The sequence below is a fragment of the Teleopsis dalmanni genome, chromosome X, assembly GCF_002237135.1.
Source record: "Teleopsis dalmanni isolate 2A chromosome X, ASM223713v2, whole genome shotgun sequence".
Lineage (NCBI taxonomy): Eukaryota > Metazoa > Arthropoda > Insecta > Diptera > Diopsidae > Teleopsis > Teleopsis dalmanni.
The window spans coordinates 34673820-34701641 of NC_051848.1; the positions used below are offsets into that span (position 1 = coordinate 34673820).

General features: G+C 28.9%; 1 protein-coding gene across 1 annotated transcript; it reads left to right on the plus strand.

Moving 5' to 3' along the window:
- The first annotated feature begins 18023 nt into the window (after positions 1–18023).
- Positions 18024–26983, plus strand: LOC119662090 (putative uncharacterized protein DDB_G0271606). Its single transcript, XM_038071640.1, has 8 exons — positions 18024–18548; positions 21649–22185; positions 22246–22370; positions 22443–22583; positions 22647–22962; positions 24407–24613; positions 24714–25210; positions 26345–26983. Exons 1-8 carry the CDS (start codon positions 18395–18397, stop codon positions 26822–26824), a joined length of 2457 nt encoding a protein of 818 aa, XP_037927568.1. The 5' UTR covers positions 18024–18394; the 3' UTR covers positions 26825–26983.
- The last annotated feature ends 839 nt before the right edge of the window (positions 26984–27822 follow it).

Genomic DNA, 27822 nt, shown 5'->3' on the forward strand with positions numbered 1-27822 from the left:
TTTCATTATTTGTGTTTGTTTTTTATTTATATTTTTCTTATATATTTTATCAAATAAGCAATAAAATCCTTTTTTGACTAGACGTCTGACTTTGTGTCATTGTCCTGCAAGCATCGCAATTATTCGTTATGTGTTTTGACTTTTTGTTTCAAATAAATTTTGCGAAAATTTGTTGCTTCAAGGATTTTAACAAATTTTGAAGGATTTCTCTATTCCAACTTTAATCTCTAATATTTTTTCTTTGATATCAACTAATTCAGTTCAGCAGTTTAAGTTGCAGAAGGGACTAAAAACTTAGTCGAAAGGGATTGTGTGAGTGGATACGAGTATTGGATATCATGTTCCTTTAATTGCTTTGCGACCAACTTAATTATCGCAACGGAAAATGAGTTCGTGGTTTTTGTGCTTAAATCATTGTGAAAACTGGAAGAAATATGAACTCTGGTTTTCCATAACTTAAGAAATTTCTATACACATCAATAAAATAAAAAACCATTTTTCTTGTTAACCAAAATATATACTTACATGAACATATCAATATTTATAGCGGTTGTATAAATAAATAAATAAATCGAAAAAAAAAATAAACTAAGAGTTAAAATCATAAGATCTCAGTTCTCTTTTCAAGACATAAATACTTTATTATTTTATTCCAATACATATTAATTTATTTTTTTTAGTGACCAAATTCTAAATATATATTTTTGAATGGACTAATTCGTCAATTGCAGGAATAATACACAACTTTTTAAATTATTTTTCAAAAATATATTTTATTATCATCAATATTTCGACCATAGTCTATAGCACCTTCAAAATGTCTATAATGCCCAGAAGATGATTATTGACTATAGTACCATTAAGATGAATACAGACTATAGTACACTGGAGGTGGCTATAAACTATAGTACTCTGAAGACGACTGGAGTATATAATATCCTAAAGATGACTAAAGAGTCGATAGTTTATATAGCTTATTTCGTTTATAGTACACTAAAATTGACTATAGACTAAAGTACACTGAAAATGACTATAAACTATAGTACACTGAAAATGAGTGTAGACTATAATACCCGGAAAATAACAATAGACTATAGTAAAGTTTACTATCGACAATAGTACACTAAAATTGACTATAGACTATAGTACCCTTAAGTTGACTATAGACTATAGCACCCTGAGAGTGACTATAGAATATAATAATTTTCAGGAAATTATAGTCTATACGCATTCATATATATCTATATATATTATATAGATATATAGTTATATAGTTATATTTTATTAAACAATTGAACAATAACCCAGTTTCAAAATATATATACATATATATATTAAATAAAAATAATAAACAATAATTTTAATCATGAGCGTAGCCAAGAGAGACATGTGTTAAGAGCACAAACGGAGAAATATATCCAAAAAGTGTGCCCGAAGTTATATTTTATAAATGACCTATCTTCAAATGTATTATTATGGGCCACATTTAAGCCCATTCACAATAATAGATACAAAATTTTCAAAAGTTATTTCATTTGGATAATCTTATTTTGTCTTCACCAAACTTAAAAATGAAATATTTATAAATATGTCTCTAAAGATTTGCATCCTACCTAAGACCATGGATTCAACTTATCTTATTTATATATAGAGTTACTCAATAAAGTTACAAATTTCCTGAACGCTGTATTTTCTTATCTGGAAAAATATTGGGAAACAATTTAAATAATATGAGGCCATATAGTTCAAGAGGAGTTAACGGAACCAAGAAGAAGAAGATTTTAAATAATAGTCACTATTTTAAACATAATGGTTAAAAAAAATGATAAATAACTTAACGCTGTTTTAGCAAGGTTGAAATTTTAATAAAAAAAAACAGTTTTTAAATTAAAATTGTTTTTAGATCTATAGAGAATATTTTTCTTTAAACGGTAATGCAATGGATCAGTGGGCTTAAGTGGATTATATAGATATCTAACATAGCCGACATAATCTAACCTAACCTAGCTTATCCTCCAATTTCCTTCATTTTGATTCCTCGATATACATACATGAAGAGGCACACTTATAGAGATAAACTTCAATTCTAATTAAGTTTGATGTAAATGATTAAGCCGAAAAATGTGCTATGATTAAAATGGATTTCAAGTCGATTACATAGAACAATGTGAAATAAAATAATACGTTCTTCACGTTAATCTTTATTTTATAATAAATCCATTTTATAATGAAATGAATATATTTACAATTTCCTTTCTATAAGGACTTACATCAGTTAGATTAAATCTACAAATATAATATCTTTCTTGCAACAGAAATAGCATTAAGTGAATGCTATTCCTTTCTTAAGCTAAATCTGAATTTTAAAATGAAGCCGTTTCAATATTCAATCTGGTATACAGTCTTCACCACTTAAACTTTCTATTTTATTTTTTAGAATCAGAATTTGGCAACTAAGAGACTGACACTGTCGGAAAAAGATTATTCTCTTCTTCAGAAATTGGTCACAACATATGTATGGTCTTATTCTTGTTATATTCTAAGTTACGCCCATGCCATGATCGAAATTTCAAATTAAAAAATGTTTGGTTAACTTCATTTATTATTATCAAATTAATTTAAGATTCAATAAATTATAAATGTTAATAATTTATTATTTATAAATGAATGTTTATCATTTTAAATGGACTGTGGCTTAATATCTGTTTCCATTCAAATCTGATATCGTTAAAAGCTATAACGCGATATAGCAGTTCTTTTTACATATTATTAAAAATTATTCAGCATAAAAAATATATAATAAACAAATCAATGATATATATTAACAGTTGTACATTATGTATTAAAAGTCATGTGTTACATGCCATGTATTGTATTAAATAATATTTGTTATTTTTTCATTCCCATTATAAAAAAAAAGATTGTAGCCTATACTTCAATTAAATTTGACTTTGACAAATGGATAGGATCTAAACTCTTATTTATATTTTTATATTAAAATAATATTGCTCGTCTTCTGTCCTACGGTTTACCTCAATTTATACTAATTTTCGTCAAGAGAAACAATAAAAGTGCTATTATGAAGTAAGACTGAGGATGATGATTCGAAAATGAGACACTTTCTAGTGCTTTCAAATTATAGAATAGAAATGAAATAAATAAAAATTGTAATTTAAAGAATTTTATAATAAAAATTCTTATAGTGCATTTTGTCGGAGAGCTCTATTTGGTAACTCTAATGAAAGTTATTTTAGAAAAGTTTAATACATTTCGACTGATTTGGTCGATACGGATGCATTGGATGAACTAAATATAGATCTGTTTAACATATATTCTCTACAGTAGTACAGACATTATTGGTCACGTCTGTATGTGGTCATCAGTTTCAGTTACATACCCGTATGCCGATGATATACAATGATGTACATATATGCATTATTAGTCTTCGTTAATTGGATACCTCGTAAATTTTTGTCAATAAATGTACATTTCTTAAATGTTTATAAAACTTTTCACAAATTTGAAACAGAAATTTCATTTTGAATTATTTTTCTCTATTTCTCTTGTATAAATTTTATTTATTTTTTTCAATATATTTATTCTATGATGATTCAATATATCACATATTTTTAGACCTCATCCTCAGTCTTACTTCATAATAGCACTTTTATTGTTTCTCTAGACGAAAATTAGTATAAATTGAGGTAAGCCGTAGGACAGAAGACGAACAATAATTTTTTAATATAAAAATACAAATAAGAGTTTAGATCCTATCCATTTGTCAAAGTCAAATTTAATTGAAGTATAGACTACAATTTTTTTTTTTATAATGGGAATGAAAAAATAACAAATATTATTTAATACAATACATGGCATGTAACACATGAATTTTAATACATAATGTGAAACAGTTAATATATATCATTGATTTGTTTATTATGTATTTTTTATGCTGAATAATTTTTAATAATATGTAATTAGAACTGCTTTATTGCGTTATGGCTTTTAACGATATCGGATTTAAATGGAAGTAGATATTAAGCTACAGTACATTTCAAATGATAAACATTCATTTATAAATAATAAATGATTTATATTTATAATTTATTGAATATTAAATTAATATAATAATAATAAATGAAGTTAACCAAAAATTTTTTAATTTGAAATTTCGATCATGGCATGGGCGTAGCTTAGAATATAACAAGAGCAAGACCATACATATGTTGTGACCAATTTCTGAAGAAGAGAATAATCTTTTTCCGACAGTGTCAGTTTCTTAGTTGCCAAATTCTGATTCTAAAAAATAAGATAGAAAGTTTAAGAGGTGAAGACTGTATACCAGTTTGAATATTGAAACGGCTTCATTTTAAAATTCAGATTTAGCTTAAGAAAGGAATAGCATTAACTTAATGCCATTTCTGTTGCAAGAAAGAAATTATATTTGTAGATTTAATGTAACTGATGTAAGTCCTTATAGAAAGAAAATTGTAAATATATTCATTTCATTATAAAATGGATTTATTATAAAATAAAGATTAAAGTGAAGAACGTATTATTTTATTTCATATTGTTCTATGTAATCGACTTGAAATCCATTTTAATCATAGCACATTTTTCGGCTTAATCATTTACATCAAACTTGATAAGAATTGAAGTTTATCTCTATAAGTGTGCCTTTTCATGTATGTACATCGAGGAATCAAAATGAAGGAAATTGGAGGACAAGCTAGGTTAGGTTAGATTATGTCGGCTATGTTAGATATCCATGTAATCCACTTAAGCCCACTGATCCATTGCATTACCGTTTAAGGAAAAATATTCTCTATAGATCTAAAAATAATTTGAATTTAAGAACTGTTTTTTTTATTAAAATTTCAACCTCGCTAAAACAGCGTTAAGTTATTTGTCATTTTTTTTTTAACCATTAAGTTTAAATAGTGACTATTATTTAAAATCTTCTTCTTCTAGGTTCCGTTAACTCCTCTTGAACTATATGGCCTCATATTATTTAAAATATGATTAGTAAAAGAAATTTCATGCATCTTACTAATTACCATTACTGCGTATAATATTATATAGCAAATAAGTAAAAAGGGAAGAATTAGATTTTCTTCCATTTATTATATCTATCTTTAATGCGTTTGTAATAATAATAAATGCAAACATAAGTACATCCGACTGATATCATTCAATTAAGCATAAAACACATTAAACTCAAATTGAGAAATCAGGTCATTAACACTATTTTTTCATAATAGTTTTATTATACACTTTACGTTATATATATCCAGATATATCCAGAGATTATCATATCTGGATATTATATTACAAAATAAATAAATAAATTTTATGATTTTTTTTTTCGTTCAAAATAAATATAATTTGGTTTTATATATTTTAAACATACAACACGCAATCAAACAGTAATTATATTAAATTCAAATGGACAAATAGTATACAATTTACAACCATGTTCGACGAAGTAGTTAATTAAACCTAATGAGAATTCAAATTTTCATGATAGTAAAAAAAATCGCATATAATTCTGTAGTTATCATTTTTGGATATAATGTTATAAAATGAATATATAAACACGAAACTAGATGTGGTTTTAATTTGTATCCATATTTACTTTGTATATAATAATAAATTTTTAATTCGTACACGATAAACCGAAATCACATAATCCAATATTAATAATATCCAATCCAAAAATATTTCAATAATTGTTGATTTTTTAAATATTATGACTAATTTTTATAATACATAATATAGCAAAATAATGTTGTATTATGTGAATAATCACGCTCTACAAAATTCTTAACATGCTTTCTCTGCTGTATGGTGCAGAAGCTTGGACAATAACCAACAGTGCTGAGAAGGCGTTAGAAGCATTCGAGAGAAAAATTCTTCGGAAGATCTATGGTCCCTTACGCGCTGGTGATGAATATCGAATTAGACCCATCGATGGGTTGTATGAGCTATACCGTAACGTTGACATAATTAAGCGCATAAAAATTCAGCGGATTTGCTGGCTTTGTCATGTCGTGCGAATGGAAGAAATTGTTCCGGCTAGAAAGGTGTTGATTCGGTACCCACAGTTGGAAAACGCGATAGAGGACGCCCGCATCTTCGCTAGACCAGGACCAGGTGAGCAACGATTTGGGGATGCTCAGTACTAAGAACTGTCATCAGCAAGCAACTAATCGGGCTGGCTAGCTGAGACTACTTGCCGCAGCCAAGGACGACTCACATCTGTAATGGTCAACTAAGTAAGTAAGCAAAATAATGTAAGTAAGAAAATAGGATAGGCATATTTTCTATTAAAATATTTAAAATTTAATTCATTCTTTCCAGTCTCATATTTTCGGTGAATTTTAAAAAATAACTGTGAAAGTTAAATAACTGTAAAACTGTAAAACCCATAAAAATCACATTTCCAATAATAGCTGTATTTGGATGCTCCATGACAAAAAAATATCTATGTTAGTACACATTGTATTTGACAGATTACGACAGTAATGCTAATAAGTTGATAAGAGACTTTCGTAAGAGACTTGCTGTTTTTTGTGGCACTTCGAAACGGCCGAATACACCTAATATACACAGACAAATGGATTATTTTGAATGAAGATTGCTATTGCCAATAACTTCTGTGTTGTTGTTGGTGAAATTTGGTGAAATTTATTATTCTCATAGCTGTTAAAGCTACAAAATAACTTTAAAATTATTATTTTATTTTCCTATCTTGTTTGTGTAAACATATTTAATTAATTTGAGATTTTTTTTTTCAGCGAAATTGATTCGCATAAAATGCAATTAACCTGGTCACTGCTTTAGCAAATAATAAAAGCTAGGTACATTAACATTAAAAACAAACAGTGTATGCAGTTATTAGAGACACGACTGGCAGTAGCTTTCAGAAAGAGCAGTTCCATTTTATGCGTCTAGCATGCGCTGCCCCACCACCCTCGGAAGGTAGCCTCAATTTAATTTTATGTCACTTTTACTTACTTGAATTTCCATTTAAAGTAAACTTAAATAAATAAAATATTAAAATTAAGTTGAATGAAAACCTTAACCGAACTCATTTTAAGCGCATATTCCTAAACTCTTTCTCTCTCTCCCTTCTGCTCCCCACCACCTTTACCTTTACCACGTAAAAACATAAAAAAAACATAACGCGAACGCACCACCTGCACTCTGCATATAAACCTCACGTGCTGCACATACTTTACCACATTGAACCCACTAATAATTTATATGTACATCATATTCCGTTCCCATTGAATTGCTACTGTGCTGCCGCTACTGCTGTTGTTGTTGCTGCTGCTGCTACTGCTGCTGCACTGTTATTACTGCCACTGGCACTGCCATTGTGGCTGCTTTTAATGTTGTTGTCTGCGCTGTTGTAAAATACGGCGGGGTTGACTTTAAAGTGGATTTTTTATTGCATGTCTGGACACCCTACGTATTGCATATTCTGATTGCATGTGCTTAGTGAAATTTCTAGCTTGCATAAATTTTGCTTAATTTCCTCATCAAATTACGAAAAGGGAGGGTGAACTCGTGGCAAAGTTTCTGTATGAGATGCACATTTATGCTGCACGATATACATATAAACACATACCTACACACACATATACACTTATACGCATAGTCGAATGTGATAATGAAGCATGGTGAGTTACTTACAAACTTTAAGCATCCAAACAAAGAACTGGTAAGCAACATTTATCTATATTTTTTATATTTATATTATTTTAATTTTTTTGTTTTTTTTTGTCTGCTATCGGTGTGAGCATAGCAACTTCAGGCTTTGCCATTGTCACGATATTTTCATTAACATTTTGAGAAGCCTTTAAACAAAAACCATTATTAAAGATACTCTGCTTCTACATAATTTATATTACATCTTTTTGTATCATGCGCATTAGCAATTGTAATGCATTTGGTATAAAGTATTATGAAAGCACACAACCAACTGCTGCCAATTGTGTTATGAATCAACATTAACATTATGTTAGCTAACAGTACTTGGTAATAAGTTCAAGTTTACGATAACAGAATTGATTACAGAAAAACTTCATTCAGCGACTGTTCAGTCTAACATAAAGCTACATGTAAATATCCTTTCGTTTTATAAATATTTATAATTTAACAGAGCCCTGGACATATAAAGTCTGACTGTTGTCGAACTAAAAAAATTCTTAACATTATTAACAACATTACTAAAGTAAGTAATTTCTATGTTAATTTTTCTAACCGAGTGTGAAGCTTCTTTATGACAAAAAGAAACTATTCAAAAGTTAGACGGATTCGAATAGCAAAGAAAAGACAAAGACAAAAATTTTAGTTAATTTAATAAAATTTTGGCTGACCAAACAACGCTGTTTCAAGTATTGTCAAGTATAGTTTATAGTACATATATACTTTGTTTAAACTACAAATGCCAGTGTTCGTGCCCATCAAATGAGAAGCGATGATTAAACATGTTAATCCACAAGTAGCCAAGGCTGCACAAACTTTCAATGCTCAAGTTGCAGGTTTTTTGTCACTTTTTATTTAATTAGTGCCACTAACCAAAGCACTAACCGTGCTTCTTAAATTAGAATGAGCTTATAAACTACAGCTTTATTTGGAAACACAAGTTCAACGAATTAATTTCATTTTCGATACTCAAATCTAGTGTAATTTGTTTACTCAAGTTTTTTTTAGTGAAGTTTTCATTTTTGACTGGTCATAGTGTGTTCCCATTGCCTCTGTTAAAACAGTTTATGTGTTTTAGGTCGCTAATGAAATTGGATAAATCATACAAAAAGCTTTTGTGCTTTTTAACCTAGTTAAAAATAAAATAATAAACAAATAACAAAGAATTCGAACAAACAAGAGGTAAGAATTTTTTAATATGTTTTTAAATAAAATATATAATATATATATCAAATATATATTTGTTACCATTATTATACAATATTATAATATATGATAATAAAAAATAAAAAATATTCATTTCAGTTGGATATCAACTGAAAATTGAACAATCAAAAGCTCTCTTGTCAATGGAAACGATGAAATCTTGATTAGATTAAGATAAATTGATTTAGCTGCAGTGGGAACATGGTATAATTCTTAGACAAAATGTATAACACTTAAACTTAATTTATAATAATTTAGATATCATGCTAGATTAATTAAGCCAACTATATGATATTTCAAATATATTAAAGATTGTATCTACTTGTAAATTAAAAATTAAATTAAAATAATATAATATGAGCAGCTAAGAACGAATAAAATTTTACGACATTTGATTGAAAATCAGTCATCATATGCAAAAAATTAATGTAAGGATTACTAAATTATCAATAAAACATATTTTAAATGTCGTCAAATCAAAAAAAACCTAGCGTGAAGGACTACAGAGTTCATACTTTTAAAAAAATATGTGAAACAAGAACTTCAGTTATAATATATATATAACATTACAATATAGTTATATAAAATTAATTATTTATTTAGTTTAGATTAGAAGTTAGACGTGCACTGCAAAAAAAAATTATGCTGCAATTTATTTCCATTAATTTTCGTCAAATAGCCTCCGCTAGTCAGCCCAATTAAAGGCTTACTGTCGCCAGTTGGTAGTACCGAGTATCTTCATATCATTGTTCTTCTGGTCCTTCTACCAAAGCTGCGGGGATCCTTCACCAACGAGTACCGAATCAAAAATCTTTCTAACAGGAGTACATTCATCCGTTCGCACGACAAGATGAAGCTTAAGGAGCCATAAAAGTGCAGTTGTTAGTTGTCCTGCCATAAAAGTGCAGAGAATGCTATATTTTAAGACAATACTCTTTGCAAAGAAAATATAAAAAATTTTCTTAATGACTCGGATACGAATGATCGTTTTCTTTGGGGATTCACTAGCTTATAATTAAAATTGATTTAATATTTTTTATAGTATTGAATATCATCAAACCTTCAGTAGATGTTACTGAACATGTATTGTGGTCTTAAAATAAAAACCATAATAAATTATAAATAATAATAACAATAGATTTTATTCATTTAATCAAAATAAGAAGTTTTAATCTGATTGTTTATATATATGAAACCACATATTGCATTTCAACTCGATGTTGGACTCGGAGTTTGTTCTGTTATGATCCTGATTCAATATCTTAATTACGCTATGTTAAAATAGTAGACTGATGTTCATGCCTGAACAATATATATATTTTTTCTAGCTTAACTACGTTCAAAATATTTGATCAAATCATTTTCTGATATCCTAATTCCGACTATATTTTCCACATTATAATAACGCTATAGCTTAAATCGCTACAAAAAAAAAAAAAATTTCATTATGCTCTCATGAATTGAAGAAAGTCCATCTCCATATTTTTCATTTCAATTAAAAAAAAAATTCGAGAGGAAGGCTTTTCGGCAACAATAAGAATATAATTAGTGCAGTAGTTCTCGATATTATAAACAAAAAGAATTTCAATATTGTTTTAGAAAGTACATCATGCGACTTACGTATTCATAGAATTCAATGAAAATTCTGTTGAGTAAGGATATGATTATATATATAGTTATGGAACTAAAATTACTTTTGTAATATTTTTTTGTAGCCAATTAAGCGAACTTCTTTTAGTCCAGTCCAGTCGGTTCCATATATATTGTATTATATGATTTCTTAGTACTTTTCTGTACTATATATCGTTAATTGATTTGTAAAAATTTTTTGTATCGAATGATACTATATAAATATATACAATATAAACAAAGATATAAACAAAGAAGATACTACTTTAAAAAAAAAACAAATTTCTGTGTACTCTGATACTCTCCATAAAATTTTTATATGCTTTATTTTGTAGGTCCTATAGGACTTGTCAAATCATGCTTTAAGTGTGACGTGCACTATTATTTGCAACCAAATGTATGGATAGAAGCTTTAAGTATACCATAGTATTTTTGGGGTTCAATTTAGCGACGCATTTTAGAGGCAATTTTTAGCAAGAACTTTCCTTCAAATTTAATTTTTTAATTACAGTATTTGTTAAAGTCTTGACTATTTATTCTATATAACGAATGTAGAATTCGTAATGTTAATCGTCTACTGTAATAAATTAGGTCATACATATACATAAGTATAAGCAATTATAGTTTTTATATATTTATGGTATATTTTCGTAGAAAAATTGTCAACAATTATAGATTAATGGATATTTTCGACTATCCATGTAGTTATTTGTGTTAGTATTAAATAAAATTCATCCAAGATTTTTAAGTGTTAAGTATGCAATACAATCTATTTAAATATAGATTTATGCTATATATTAAGTCACTTTGCCTTATATAATTCTCCAATTAAGGTCTAGATGACATTCAAGATGTGACCATATTTTGAGAAGATGTGTTGCAAGCATCATATATACGGTTTTAAACTATACTAAGAGGAGTCCAATAATTTTTTTTAATATTTCGATGTCATAAATTGTTTTGTTCTTCTTATATTGTATATATGTATAGTGTGTGATTATATTGAATTAAATAAATGAACAATCCTAATAACCGGACAGACGGACTAATTATGATTAAACTAAGTTACATCGTCTACTGTGTTGCACTTGTTAAAGCTTTATTCGTATTTTGGTTTTACAAATTTGAAAAGCACTAATAACAGAGGGAAGAAAACAGCTTTTTTTTCTGGAGGTTTTGTCGAGCCATTAGGATTTCTTGAACTTTTATATAATCATCACTTATATGAGTGTTACTATTAAAAGCGATCTAATTTCTCAAAAGAATACATAACTTCATAATATTCCTTCTATTCGAATTACTAAAATCTTACATTAGTCTTCTATTTATAAAATTTCCTTTAATGTGATGCCTTATTGATAATTATAATTTAATGGGTTTGAAAGTTGTACCAAAAATTGTTTTTGTTTAAAATTGTTCGGCTTTTTCAATTTATCAAAATTTTTCAATTTTTCAGAACACCACTATTTTGCTGCAACCGACTTCTGAAGACTAATGCCTTTTCCAATAAAAATTTTTCAAAGCATTAGTAAGTACATTAATACGTTTTATATTAAAATTATTATTAACTTTTAAATGAAGTTCTAATAAACAATATTTTTTCAGATAAATTTTATTTAAAGCCCTATTTTTCAGGTAATATAAAATCAAGAATCAAAATCTGAATCATTGATGTTTTTCAGTAAAATATATAGTTATAATAAATAAAATTATGTATATATTCTATAATCACTGATTGAAACTAATTGATTAAATCTCATAGGACCAATTTGATCGCTTTCAATAGTAACACTCATATAAGTGATGATTATATAAAAGTTCAAGAAATTCTAATGGCTCGACAAAACCTCCAGAAAAAAAGCTGTTTTCTTCCCTCTGTTATTAGTGCTTTTTAAATTTGTAAAACCAAAATACGAATAAAGCTTTAACAAGTGCAACACAGTAGACGATGTAACTTAGTTTAATCATAATTAGTCCGTCTGTCCGGTTATTAGGATTGTTCATTTATTTAATTCAATATAATCACACACTATACATATATACAATATAAGAAGAACAAAACAATTTATAACATCGAAATATTAAAAAAAATTATTGGACTGCTCTTAGTATAGTTTAAAACCGTATATATGATGCTTGTAAGACATGTTTTCAAAATATGGTCACATCTTGAATGTCATCTAGATCTTAATTGGAGAATTATATAAAGCGAAGTGACTTAATACATATATAGCATGAATCTGTATTTAAATAGATTGTATTGCATACTTCACACTTAAAACTCTTGAATGAATTTTATTTAATACTAGTACAAATAACTACATGGATAGTCGAAAATTTTCATTAATCTATAATTGTTGACAATTTTTCTACGAAAATATACCATTAATATATAAAAACTATAATTATTTATACTTATGTATATGTATGACCTAATTTATTACAGTAGACGATTAACATTACGTATATTTAATCATGGAAGAACGACAAAATTCATTATCAAACGAATTCTAGATTCGTTATATAGAATAAATAGTCAAGACTTTAACAAATTGAATTTGAAAGAAAGTTCTTGCTAAAAAATGCCTCTAAAATGCGTCCCTAAATTGATCCCCAAAAATACTATGGTATACTTAAAGCTTCTAGCCATACATTTAAAGCATGATTTTACAAGTCCTGCACGACCGTCAATTATACAATGTGAATCATATAAAAACTTAATGGAAAGTATTAAGATAAACAGAAATTTAATTTTTTCTTTAAATAATTTTTAAGGAATAATTACTTTACTATAGAAACCTGAAGTTCTTTGTTTAAATATTGATTAGACTTAACGAATTTTTGGAATTAATAATTAGACTGTAGAAGAATACATTTATTTATTTGGATGGGTATTGAGATCGGCTTTGCCAGAGTTCAATTTATATTAAACTGTAATTACATTTAATTATGTTATATTTCTAGCAAAAATCTATTATGCTTAGATTTAGATAGTGGTTTTATATAAAGCTGGATTCATTAGTTATATTAGTTTGCAGGTAAATCATCTACATCTGAACATAAAAACACCACTAGATCAATTATTTATATGCTCTATACTTACATTCATTTAATCGCCGAGGACTTCTTTACTGTATTACATATGGTCCTTGTGTATCTCGAAATTCTTAATATAACCTTTACTCAAAATGATATGAAGAGCATGAAAAACATAGCTAGAACTTTCGAAACGAACTATAACAGTCGAGGTTATGTCAAAGTAGGATTGACAAACTCATTGGAATTTGTATAAAATTAATCAAGTTCTTTGAATTTTTTTTTTTTTTTTTTTCTATTCGTATACTTAAATAAAGAATTATCAAAACATACAATGCATTATTAGATAAAGAATAAATGCGCCTCAATAGTCTAAATTCCTTTAACTTAATAAAACTAGTGGATAACAGATTGTAAACTCTCAAACAAAATAGAAAAATAATTAAAAATATTCTATAATAATAGCAACTTGATAGAAAGGACTAATTATAAATAGTGAAATTATACAAAATAACACATGTAGGACTAGCAAAGTAATAGGAATTTTCATTTAATTACTTGATTCAGGTGAATTTTTTAACACAAACCCAATATCTTGAATAACTATCTTTAGCTATAGCATATGAACAAACTAATTCAGAATAGACGACGGTGTCCGAAATACTCGAAATCATAAGAGTGTTTGGAAATTTAGCACCAACATTTATTTATTACTTCCTGAGTGTATTTTAATAAATAAACAACTAAACGTCCAGTAATAACGCATATGGGTCAATCTTTTACAAATTGGGCGGATTTTGGCAAAAAGTGTCCTCATCACCTCCAATAAAATAAAATAAATAATATTTAAAAATAATTAGAAATAAATAAAATATATAAAATAGAAATAAAATTCTATTAAAACCCAAAACGATATTATCCTTAGAAGTACTTCTAAAAAATTTATTTATATTCCATAACACACCAAACATATACATACGATTGTTCAGTAAAAAAAGACAATTCAAAAAAAATTTTTTTTTTGTTTTTGATTCGTATTAATCATTAATTTGTACTTAAAAAATAAATATTTCCAGTGTGGTATTGTTTCTGGAAATAATTAAAAGAAATTAATTTATCAAGCGTTGTATATGTCACTCATACGCACCATAACACCATTAAATAAATTTTCCAAGAAAAGCGATGGAAAAATGTTTGATTTTTATTTCTGAATTAAATTAACCATTAAATTTTACATCAAAAAATAAAACTTTTCAGAACGTTATTGCTTTCTGAAATATCTTTATTAAATAAATTACTTTCGCGTTTAGCCAAAATCCGTCCAATTTGTAAAAGAATAACCCATATGATGCTGTAAAAACAAAACTTTATGTAAAGTATAAATGACAATGAGGACCAATTTAAGCTATAATATTGACTTAATCAAATTGACTTAGAACAGTTTCGAAACTTAAGTAACGACTGTGAAATCGGCCCTTAGTGTTTCCGTGCGTCTATACTAGACTTTTGCAAGGTTATAGTACATATTCTTTCACTGGTTAGTTTATCAAAATTTTATTTACATATTATATGTAATATTATACATCTTATACTGAGAATTAATGACTAAATAATTTCTAAGGATAAACGAAAAACAGGAAGAATAAGAGTTTAAAGAGGTTGCACCCACCGAATTCAATAGTTAGCAATAGTTAAAAAAAGTCTGGTTTTATAAAGATTCTTGTCAAACTACAAAACTTAATTGGTCCAATTTTGACAAAAACGTATAAGTCAGTTTCTCCGATTAAAGCAAAAGCTACTAAGCACTACGGTATCGGTACTAACAGGTCAAAAAATGGTACTAAAAAAGAAATGCAATTATACTTGGTCTATCCATATATCTTTTATAGTCACTGTGACTCTGCAGAAAATAAAGGGACTATATTTCATCTTATATATCAGTAACCAACAATGGCCAAAAAAGGATTGAATATCTTTAAAGTTCCATTTGCCCACCGACCTAACAGAATTGTCATCCTTTAAATTTAAAGGCACACCCAAATTTGTTGACTTAACAGGTTGATTTAAATAGACTTAAATGGCGAAGTCATGTCTGTTCTTTCTAACGTTATCTATGCGCAGGCCGGTTTTTATAAATGTTTTTGTGGTGTTTCTTATCTATCTATTATTCATTATATCTGTAGATCTGTAAGCACTAATAAAAACAGGTGCTACTATGGGCTTAGTAAGCAATTGATAAATAAAGCCTTCTCTCAACAGACAAAAATCAAGCTCCAAAAGTCTCTTATCATATCTGCCTGCAGATACAATGAATAAGCACTTTTGAAAACATATGTTACTTTGGACTAAGCAAGCAAATAATAAATAATGCCTTCTCTCAATAGACAAAAATCAAATTCCAAAAGTCTTTTATCATATCTGCCTACAGATACAATGAATAAGCACTATTAAAAACATATGTTACTTTCGGCTTAGTAAGCAATTAATAAATAAAGCCTTCTCTTAACAGACAAAAATCATGCTCTACAAGTCTGTTATTATATCTTTTCTGATGTATGGTGCAAAAGTTTGGACAATAACCAACAGTGATGAGTAGACCTTACGAGCATTTGAGAGAAATAGATTTTGAAAAGATCTGTGATCCATTACGCGTTAACAGTTTTGAATTAGATGAAATGATGAGCTATACGATGACATTGACATAAGCGATTAAAAATACAGCGGCTTCACTGGTTTGGTAAAGGACATATGCATTGGACTAGGTGTACAACGGTATGGGGAAACTGTGCACTATCAACTGGCAGCAGCAAGCCACTAATCGGGCTGGGTTGTAAAGGCTATTAAACACATCCAATAACGACTCACGCCTATAAGTGAGTAAGAAAAAATAACTGGATTGCACGAAACAAATTTCAACGAATTACAATTACCAAGCTAATACTGTTTTTCTTTAAATGTATCGATTAAGTAAGACCTTCACACTAACCTAACCTAAGCAACCTGAAATACAAGTTTCAAGATAGTGCAATTTTCGAGCCTTTTTCTTCTTCTTTGCATTAAGTGGAGAGCATCAAAAGCCACACTGTGAGAGTTGAACCGACTGAAACAATCTCTTAGTAATGATTGTGAAAGATTGGGCAACCCCATTCTAGTAATCAGGGAGAAACGGTAAAAGGAGCTTAGTATTTGTAGTTGCAAAATTTATCTAAGCTAGGTGTAAAAATATAGTAAAAGTTAATTATGGAAGATGTTGAATATTACTTAAAACTACTTAGGACTACTTAGGTATATACTCTGTAGAGTGGATTACGATAACGGCGATTGTACAGCAGAACTGAGTGGGAGAAGTGAACTATCTCGTCGAAATATACAGCAAAGTATTAGTTAAGTCAGTGGAAAAAAGTTTAGAGAAACTTAATGAGAATTCAAACAATTATCGAGCTAACACTGTTCTGCTACATATATATGTTCTTTGAATGTATTAATCAGAACATTTCATTTCATTGAACATTTATCATTTAAATCATATCACATAAACCTAACCTAAACCTGAAACGCAAGTTTCAAAATAGCACAGTTATCGAGCTGACACTGTTCTGCTGCATATGTGCTTTAAATATATCGATTTTTTTCGATTTGTTTTTAAGGCGATAAAGCTTTCATATTTACTTATTTACCGTCATTTTCCAAATTCCCGCTTTTTTCTTATTATTACTACACACCGTTTTATTGCTATCCTCAGATTAACTTCCAATCGTTGTACTTCCAAACTGCAAGTAGTAAAAGCTTTCATATGCACGCGAACGTTTCAAGTTCCATATTTCATTTATCATGTTCCAATGTTCCAACGTTCCACTGGTACATATTTCGCACACAACAGATATTTCAACCATACCAAAAACACGGAAAGACATTGAATTTTTTTTGACCTTAGAAATTTTATAACTTTTTGTATCGAATTAAATTATAAATAAATTTAAATTAAAACATATATATATATATATATATATGTATATGTATATATATATATATAGATATAAAAAATTGTACTATAAAAAATTGTTAAAATAACTGAAGTTATAAGTATACATATTTGCAATATATAATATAAATTTGTAGCACTTATATACAATATTAAATATCAAAAAAAAAAAAAATATATGTCTTATGCTCTGTTGTTGTTGTTCATACGGAAAATCAATAATTGTAAAAATAGTGCTTTTTGTTGTGAAAGGAAAAACAAAACAAAACTTAAATGAAAATTTGTGAATTAGAAAAAAAGTGCATCAAACGAGTAAAAATAACTTTGAATAGCAGAAATAGTTAATCACAAAAATTAATTGTATACAAATAATTAATAAGAGAAAAAGTATTTTTAATTAATTAATAAAGTGTTAAGTGCTTTTGGCATATTTTGTAAAAATTTTAACATTAAGAAATTGAAAATTATTTTAAAATTATTGCGAAAAGCAGTGACAATTACATTGGACCAAGAACAGATATCAAAACCCACCTCCAACATTTCTACCCCAGCTAAAGGAATTATCTCAAAGGCAAAAGTATAAGCAAAACAAAAGGAAATCAAACGCTGGTGCAGATTAACAGCTGAAGTTTTTGCTTGAAGCGAAGTAATTTATCTTTTTTGTGATAGACAAACACATACATCCCCCTCCCCCCGTCTTTGCTGCACAGCACACTTGCTAGTAAGGTGTTGCCAACAATTTCAATAATGTGTGGCCTTACTAAAATTATTGTAATTATGTTCCTAATTACGATTACCAAGTTTTTACTTATCGATGCTGACCATACAATGCGTGCAGCAAATCTGTTGACCCTCACGGCATTTGGGTCATTGTTTTGGTCGCGGATCGGTGCAGTAGACACAAGACAGCATTACGACAACTCAATTCAGTCTGCTAATGCGCATCATTTAGCAAAACGCATGGACCTGGAATCATGCCTAGGTAAGTACATCCTATGGGAAGCTCTAACCAGCACACCGCTCTTTCATTTCTTGCAAATGAAGTCAAAATTATACGTGGGTTGTTTAAAAAGTTTTGCGCCCAAAATATGAAGCAGCTGTTTAAACACAAATTATATATTTTTGATATCCCGAACAATGCTTCAGAATGTAATTCAGATGATACGAGCATCAACTGTTTTTTAATTTTTTTTTTTTTTAATGTCAAAAAAAAATAAAAGGTTTAATTCTTATAACATACGAAGCAGTTATTTAACGACGAAAATATTTTTAATTATGGTTTACCCTCATGTTATCCTTATGTATCCTCAACTGCTCCACCTTATTTTGACTCTTTTTTACTCTTGCATTTATTTGTGATTAAACTTATCTAATTATCTTAATTAATTTTTTTAATTCAATTTAATTTATTCCAATATATCCTAATATAATATAACATATTTTGTATTATACCTTCATTTTTAACCTAAGCCATACCTTCATATACCAACCTTCATAACCGTTATGCTTACCTTACAGTTATTTGATCTAAAGGTTAAATTCACCTCAGTTATCCTGGCTTATATTTTAGTTATTAATTATAATATGTATTATTACTATTATATTATTATCACTATATATTATTACTTATTTATTATCATATTATATTATAATTATTATATATTTATTATATATGTTTTGTAATTTATAATGGTGTGTGATTACAATATAATTACTATCACACTGAATGTGTATAATCAACATTTTCGCTTAGGTTTAGAGTAGGCTTTATTCTAGAGAATAAGTATTGGAACTGTATGTAAACGGGGTATCTAGGTCGAGATTTGTAGACTCTCCGTAAACTTGGTTCGGTAAATCTTTGATTTGCGATAAATCTTTGATTTCCAACGATGCTTTCTTGATACCTAGAAATACTTTAGAACATCATTGCAGTGATGGTTTTTTGATGTAAAGGAAGGTGTGAAAAGAAGGGGAATCGTTATCGCTACCACAAACCATCCAAAAGTATCAACAAAGAATCATTTATATATATGAAAAATAACAGACCTATTCTGTGCACTTTATAAACTTGTCAAACATTGACACTTGTCAAAATTGACTGCTGTAAAGGTTTTGGTATTCTGTGACATAAACAAAAAGCTCTTTTCCTTGTTAGTTGTCAATACTACAAATGCTGTTGACAACTATGAAAATGTGCTCTTTTTAAGCATTTTTTATTAATTGCATGCATGACAAATATCCTTAACTAAAATATACGCTCTTTACAAGCATATTTTTTATTGTTATTTGAATGCATGAAAAATGCTTTGGACAACTTAAAATATATGCTCTTTACAAGCATTTTTTACGAACAGTTACGAACAATTTCGAACAGTTTTCTATACAAGATGTGTCCAGAATATCAAAAAGTTTAATGCTATATAAAAATCAAAAATTTTATTAAAGAATTTGACAAATCTGTCAAGTGCACAGAATAGGTCCGTAAGTGTATATATTTATTTTTTTATTATATTTATTTCAAAATGATGATTAAATTAATATTATATAAAAAAGAAGTACAAAGAATTTATATATAAACCTTAAAATTTTTAAAAAATATTGAGGTGAAATACAGCAACGATGCCATCGTAATTCTTCTGGCATCGATGCCACTATATAATATATAGTGTAAAGTTTATACGTGTATAGTATATACGCTGCTCGGTACATAACTATATTTGTTAATACTCGTATGACTAGGTACGAAAACACTAACTTGTAGTTTGCTGATTGAGAACATCATATATTTTTACTAAGATTTCATTTATATATCACTAAACGGAGTAGTATTGAAATTTCCGAAACTTAATAAATTTATGTTTGCAATCCGCAGAGCATATGTGCTTCTAAATAAATATTTTCATACGAAGGGTGCTTAAAAAATAACAAAGTTAGAGTATTAGAAAATGTTAAACATAGAAAGAAATATATTTTTTCATTTAAACTCTACTTAATACACTTTTCGCAAAACGTTAACCCATTTCTTTTACTTTTCCATATAGAGCATGATAATATTTATATTCGTTACTGATAAAGTTGAAGAGCATTTAATCAAGCATCGATGCGACGTCCAATTTCTATAATAGAAATAAAAAAAAATGCCTAAGCATTATTGTTTATAGCATAAAGAATTGATGTAAACCACACAATCAAGTATAAATTATATTAAATTCAAATCAACCATTGTACATCGTTCACATCTATATTTATAAGTGCAGTAAATTAAACTAAATGAGAATTCAAATTTCTATATAAGTATAGAATTATAAACTTTAAACCAGATGTTGTTCTACTTGCATCAGTATTTGCTTTGTCTAAAATACTAGAGAATTTTTTTTATATACTTTAAACATAAATGACGGAATCAAACAAAATTTACATTAAATTCAAATTAACAAACAGTCATTTAGACAAGTATAAGGATTTGTTAATTCAATCAAATGAGAATAATCCACATAAAAATGAGAGTAATCCACATACGAATGGTTCCAATAAAAATCATACAACCAAGCATGATTGTATATTAAACTTAAAATAACGTCATTTAAATCCATATTTAACAAAGTATCAATTATTTATTATTGCATTAATTGATTTTAATTTATATTTATATTAAAATATAAATATTATTTTTTTTCTTTTGGTTTTTGTTTTTACATTTATTAGTTAATACTACAACTAGTTATAAGAAAATTAACGAGTAGTTTGTCGTTGACGCCTTCACGTATATTTAAAACCCCAATTTTAAATTAAATCATAATAAAACCTTTTGACTTCTTCCGATGAAATCGTCGGACCAAGGCTATAATCTTAAGAAACCTGTTAACTTCTTCGATTACATGCCTCTGGAACTGCTTAGAATGACCTCCCTCTTGTCGTTTAATTTTCACACCAACTGTGACGTTATTGAAATGTTAACGTCTCGGTCAATATCTACATTTTAAAGATATATTGTGTACCTAATTTGGATTCTTAGTTTTTCTTAAATTATGTCAATTAAAGCATTTCATTTTATTCTACAACTGATTCTTCGCCTTCAATAGGTCAATTTGATGTTCATAAAAACACAATAATACGGACCGGTGAATCGCAGGCAATTGGTGGTAAATATTTGCAAGGTCTTGAACTGGACACAATGGAAGAATGTCAACGATTATGCTGCGAAACTGATTCTTGCGATGTTTATATATTTGAAGACAAGAACGACGGCTACTGTTATCTTTTTGAATGCGGTCCACCAGAAAATTTCCATTGCAAATTTACAAGACATGCCAATTATACAAGTGCAGTATTGACAACTATTCGACATATACCAGAAACCACCACTCCCCGCCCTACTTTACCACATATTGCAACAACAAATATATCTCAACAAGAATGGGAGTTATCAAATTTAAAGGTAAAACAAGAAACTCGGGAGAAAACTTCTGAGAACGTACCAGGAAACGGTGGCGTGGTAAGCTCCCCTATCGGTACAAGTAATACTGTTGGTACAAATAATATTGCTGCTGGAAGTAATAGTATAGTGGCAGTATTACCACAAAGTAACAGTCAAAATGAAATTAGCAACACACAAAAAGGTCCGTAAGAAGTTTATTTATTATTTTATTTAAATATCATTTATTTAAAATTATTTATAGTCACTAATATAACAGCGAACTGCGGTCGATTTCAGTTCAGCTGTCACTCCGGTGAGTGCATTGCTGTCTATAACGCGTGCGATGGCATACCACAGTGTGAAGATGGCAGTGATGAAGGTCCAGAGGTAATATTTATTCTATATATGTTACAATCAATTAATATATTAATATATTGAAAATAATTTTAAAATTTTCAGTGCTCTGGTGCTACTTCATCTTCTTCAGCTGTTAATGCAGCTATTCCTGCTACAAATACTGCTCCCCAGACAAATGGAAATTTGGACACGTCGACTATTACCAATAATAACAATAATATATTAGATCCTGTTGTACAGAAGGTTTGTTAAATTGCTTATTATTATTAATTTTTATATATTAAATTAAAAATAATAATTATAAAGTTTTTTATATACAAAAAGCCCTCATCAATGCTGCAATATCAAGCTTCCATTATGCAACAAACGCCACAACAACAACTGCAATTTATGCATCAACAACAACAGCAGCAACAACGAACCCAACAACAACAACAACAACAACAACAACAACTTCAATTGCAACAGCAGCAACAACAACAGCAACAGCAGCAGCAACAACAACAACAACGGGAAACACATATTAATACTGCCCCTCTAATACATAATCGGGAAGACGCAGCAACATGGATCAATAGAAAAATAGTTAATGAAAATCAGAACTCAGACACAATAAACGCGGGTAAGAATGAATATCATCTATTAGATAATGTATTAATTCATATTCATAATTTGGTTTTAAACTGATATGAATCAAATACACACCCAAACGTTTCCAGATTCAATAAGTCCAGTTTCAAATATATGGTAGCTACATCTATGAGTGAACGATGATAGATAAACGTTGTGTCTACAAACTGGCAAAATTTGAACAATTCCACTTGACACATCATTTTAACATTATCTTTTATGCATTGTGATATAAAATGGTCCAAAAAAAAACTTTCCATTAAATCCTATTCTGAATTGGTTAAAAGTGATCCAGGAATACATGAAATACTAAAAAATATTTATGAAAACAAAGAGAATTTCAAGGCCTACTTCATAAAAATCGTGAGAACCCTGAAAATAAGAACCGAGCAAAGAACAAAGTATTGCGAAAGTTAAAAAAGTTCTTCGAAGTTCTTCATCAAAGAGAAAACTGAGTACCCGAAATATGCAAACTATCAAAATTTAATGGAAAATTTTGTAATTTTGTCAAACGGAAGGTCTATATACCATTTTGTTTTAATAATCGAACAACAAGGTCGGAAATAATCGGAGAAATCGGATTGCATGTCAGCTACTGTAACTAACGATAAAACCTGGTATTGCCAATACATACTAAAAATAAAATTTTGGAGCACTGCATAGAACCCATGAGAAACTTAAAGGAATCAGACAATACTGATCGCTTCAGTATTGTCGGGACTCAAAACAGTGAATTGCATTCAAGCCACACATGGTCAGACGATAAATTCAAAATATTATTTAGGAGTTTTACATTGGAAACCAGAATTTTATGAATTCCACAGGAATATCGAAAGCCATTCATTTAATTCTTAATTAATAAAAGCATCATCTTCTAATTTGGATTCTTACAACTTCTGACAATACTCCGAGCTAAAATTGACGATAAAAGAAAATCGTTTCGATACCATTTCGGTTATCCAAATAACTCGCCCCAGATAACAAAAAGCTTTCTCTTAATATCGATCAAAACAGTTTTTGGTTTATGATTCACATATTAACTATAATAGAATATTGAATGATAATAACCCAGTATATTACGTATATATCCAAAATTTTACATTTACTTCACAAATCAATATTTTTATTTTAAAAACTATTATTTTTTATAATAAGCCTAGAAATAAACCTAGACCATAAACTAGTTCTGAACTGAATCGGTTTTAAACCGATCAAACTTTACCTATTGATAAGGTCCTTAGTTAAATATAGTAGACTACTTATTAGAGTACCTTAGTAATCGAAAATGTGAACATTCGTTATAATCTCCAAGTATCTATGATAATGGTAATTTCTTATCTATTGTATTCTTTTTTTTTTTTTTACATCAACTCGTTTTTTACTTCTTTATAAATAGCCATGATAATATGATAGCAATTTTTTCATTCATACTACAGATGTCAATAATCATTTAAGACACAGCAATAGCCTGCACTTGACTAACTCCGGTATACTGTCTGCTTATTCCAACAATAATCCAAACTTGAATTCAATGTATACCTCAAACTCTTTACAAAGAAATGGTGTTTATGTACCACAGGGACAAGAAGCAACAAATGGAGGAATTTACATGGCCCCACAACAAAATCTCTTAACTCCTCAAGGTAAGACCTATAATTTCATTCTAAAAATGTTTTGAACACATTTACTCGTGTAATTACTTAACAATTTTGATCTATTTTTATAATTTTATATTACTTTCAGGTCATATAATATTACCATCAAGTATTAACTGGCAACAACAACAACAACAACACCAGCAACAAACTGTCGCTACGCCAATGTCACCAATTGTTATTCCACAATCTCAAGGGCCAGCCTACATTATAAATACACCACAACAGGCTGCACCACATGTAATACAATCAGCACAAGTAAAACCAATGATGCAACAACAACAACAACAACAAATGTTGAGTGATGTCATTACACAACAACAACAACAACTACAGCAGCAACAAATACTAGAACCGTCCCAAACACTAACTGCCTCAGCAGCCGTCGTTAACTCGGAAATTTCAAATGGAGTTGCTGATACCGATGGAAATGTGAAAGCACCGGTAGCTACATCAGTTGCATATCAAACTCCAGTCGAAAATGTTATTGTTCAAACGAAGAAAGGGGATTTAAGCAATATACTAACAAACGAAGCAGAAGAATATGAAGAATATGAGGAAAAATCAACAGAACCCCCAAGAAAGGTTATTATTTGTTAACATGTTATGTATACCTTTTACCTAAAACAATAATGAGACATGTTGAATTTTGAGACGCTATTCACTTATTATTGAATGTATTATATGTAAGTTATGAATAGATAATAATATCATCCGTAGTTCTCAAGATTTTATAAGAGATGGAACGAAATGGCTGACCATACAACTGTTTCGAGTATTCAAATACCCATCATCAGTGGTCTTGGAGTTATTTCTTATAATTAACTATTCGTATTTATCAAGGGTTGAACTCGTGCCCTGCCAAATTTGAAGCTCAGAGTCAGTGTTTATTAGCCAACTAATCTAAAACCGTACTTGACTTGTATTTTCGAACTTAGAGTTTTCATTAATTTGCAGTAAAAGTTGATTAACAACTTCACTTGCTGTGTTATATTAGAACGAAATAATAAGCTAGCTGTAGAATAATTAAATTAATTAATTATATTTATTTTTTAATTGTTAAATTGTTAATTATATATATTTTATTGTTATTGTTCAATACCATTAGTAGTTAAATTTCAATACTATTCTTTTGTGGAGGCATTATTTACATATATTACTTCCCGTAGATTCTATGAAGAGAAATGGGCGACATCTTGTGATTTCGGTAGTAATCAAATAGTTTAGGTACACGGGTCATTGGTCCAATGCACCCAAGTTTGGTGCTGGGATCGCCAGCTGAGTCTCTAAACCTGCTTTGGTGTTGGTGTTTAAGAATTGGAACATTTTCTCTTCAACAGGTGTTCAGGTTATACCGCCTGTACTCAGTCGCCAGAGCCTTGTTTATGAAAACAGGATGCACCACGAGTCGTCGAGATTGGTAATTGGGAATGCTAGGCTATGTTTTCGCTTCACGCCCCCATTAGGGCACATACTTTTACCCTCTACATCCAACAGCCTACATCTACAGGCATTATATTATTCTTTCTCATGTATAAAACATAATCTAGGAACATTATACAGAGAATGTCATACTTTACGATAAAAAAAAATTTGTTGTTACAATTCACTACTGTTCGAAACCTATTAATTACATTTTATATTTTTTTTTCCTTCTAATAAATGAATATAAATGCTTGTTCTGTGACTACAACTTTCAACAATTCTTCTTATTTACAGAAACAACGCAAGCACAAAAAACTTCAGGCAGGTAAAACATCTGATATTTTAGAGACAATAAAATCAAAGGATCCCATTGAGCTAGCTTTAGAGCAACAACAACATCAGCAGCAGACATTAGAAAAGCAACAACAATTGCAAGGACAACAATCAATTGTACAACATCAACCAATTCTACAACCGCAACAGTTGCCACCAGTTCACAAAGCCCATATAGTGGCTCCGTCCTCCTTACCAGTACATGAACAATACAAAATCATACATGAAAATCTTATGATGGAATTTCGGGATCACGACGGGCAATCTGAAAGACCTGGCGGAGCAGTATTATCGCTTACGTTGGGTCTCTTAATCACTGCTGCATTAGCTATTCTAATCGGTTGTCGTATGCGCACTGTTGGCCGACGAGCACGACGACTGGGCGGCAAGACGCCATATTCGTATGAAGCCGACTTCTTGGTCAATGGCATGTATTTATAAGCTTCTTGAAGAGAGCTTAGGAGAGAGCACGGAATACAAGTACTGCTAAAAATCATATGAAATAGTTTTTGTATTAGCTTAATATATGTGCAGACAAAACGTATATAGAAACATATAACTGCATATATAGTCATAAATGCATATATAATTATATATGTATATACATACTTATATAAAATAACTAATAACACATACACAAATATTCATATAACATATGCATATATATTTATGTATTTACCTACACACATGTTTCCTTTGAACTGATCTAATCTGATGTTTTCTTCTTTTATAAAGAGAAAAAAACTGAACATATATATATACACATGCATATATATATCATGGATGTATCTGCACTAAATTAAAATCAATGCAGAATTTTTCTACATTAAGTTGAAGAGAAATTTCAAAAATTTCTTTTTAAGTTAGTCAAATAAATGGATTAAGGAATATTGAAACACAATTACAGTAATTTTAGGAATAAATTAGAAAACAAGGACAGTGAAAAATTTTGTTGAAAAAATTTCATTAAAATAACAATTTTATAATCATAAAAAATTAAATATAAAATTTATGTTAAATAAAAATTAATATTGTTTTTGTTTCAATGAAATCGATTAAAGGAATTATATTTAAATTGCACATAATTCATCAATATCTGAGCTTTGTTTGAGATTATTCCTAGCACATGCCAGCTACTAGTTCAAAAGGAACGAGTACAGGGTTGTTCGTTCATGCTCGCTTGATTGAAGTCCAATATTCTATTAGCAAAACTAATGAACCAATCACGAATTTCATCTATAATAATCTTGGATGTTGAAAAAAATAAGATTATTCGGTTTAAATTAACGGAATAGCATGACTGGTAAAGTTACAGACGTGAAAGTAAACTAGAAAGGGGGGATGTTAGTATTGCAAATACAAGAAGTTTAAGATAATAATTTATATGATCCAACAAGAACGATCTAACTGGCGTCAAAATAGACTGATTCGATATCAAA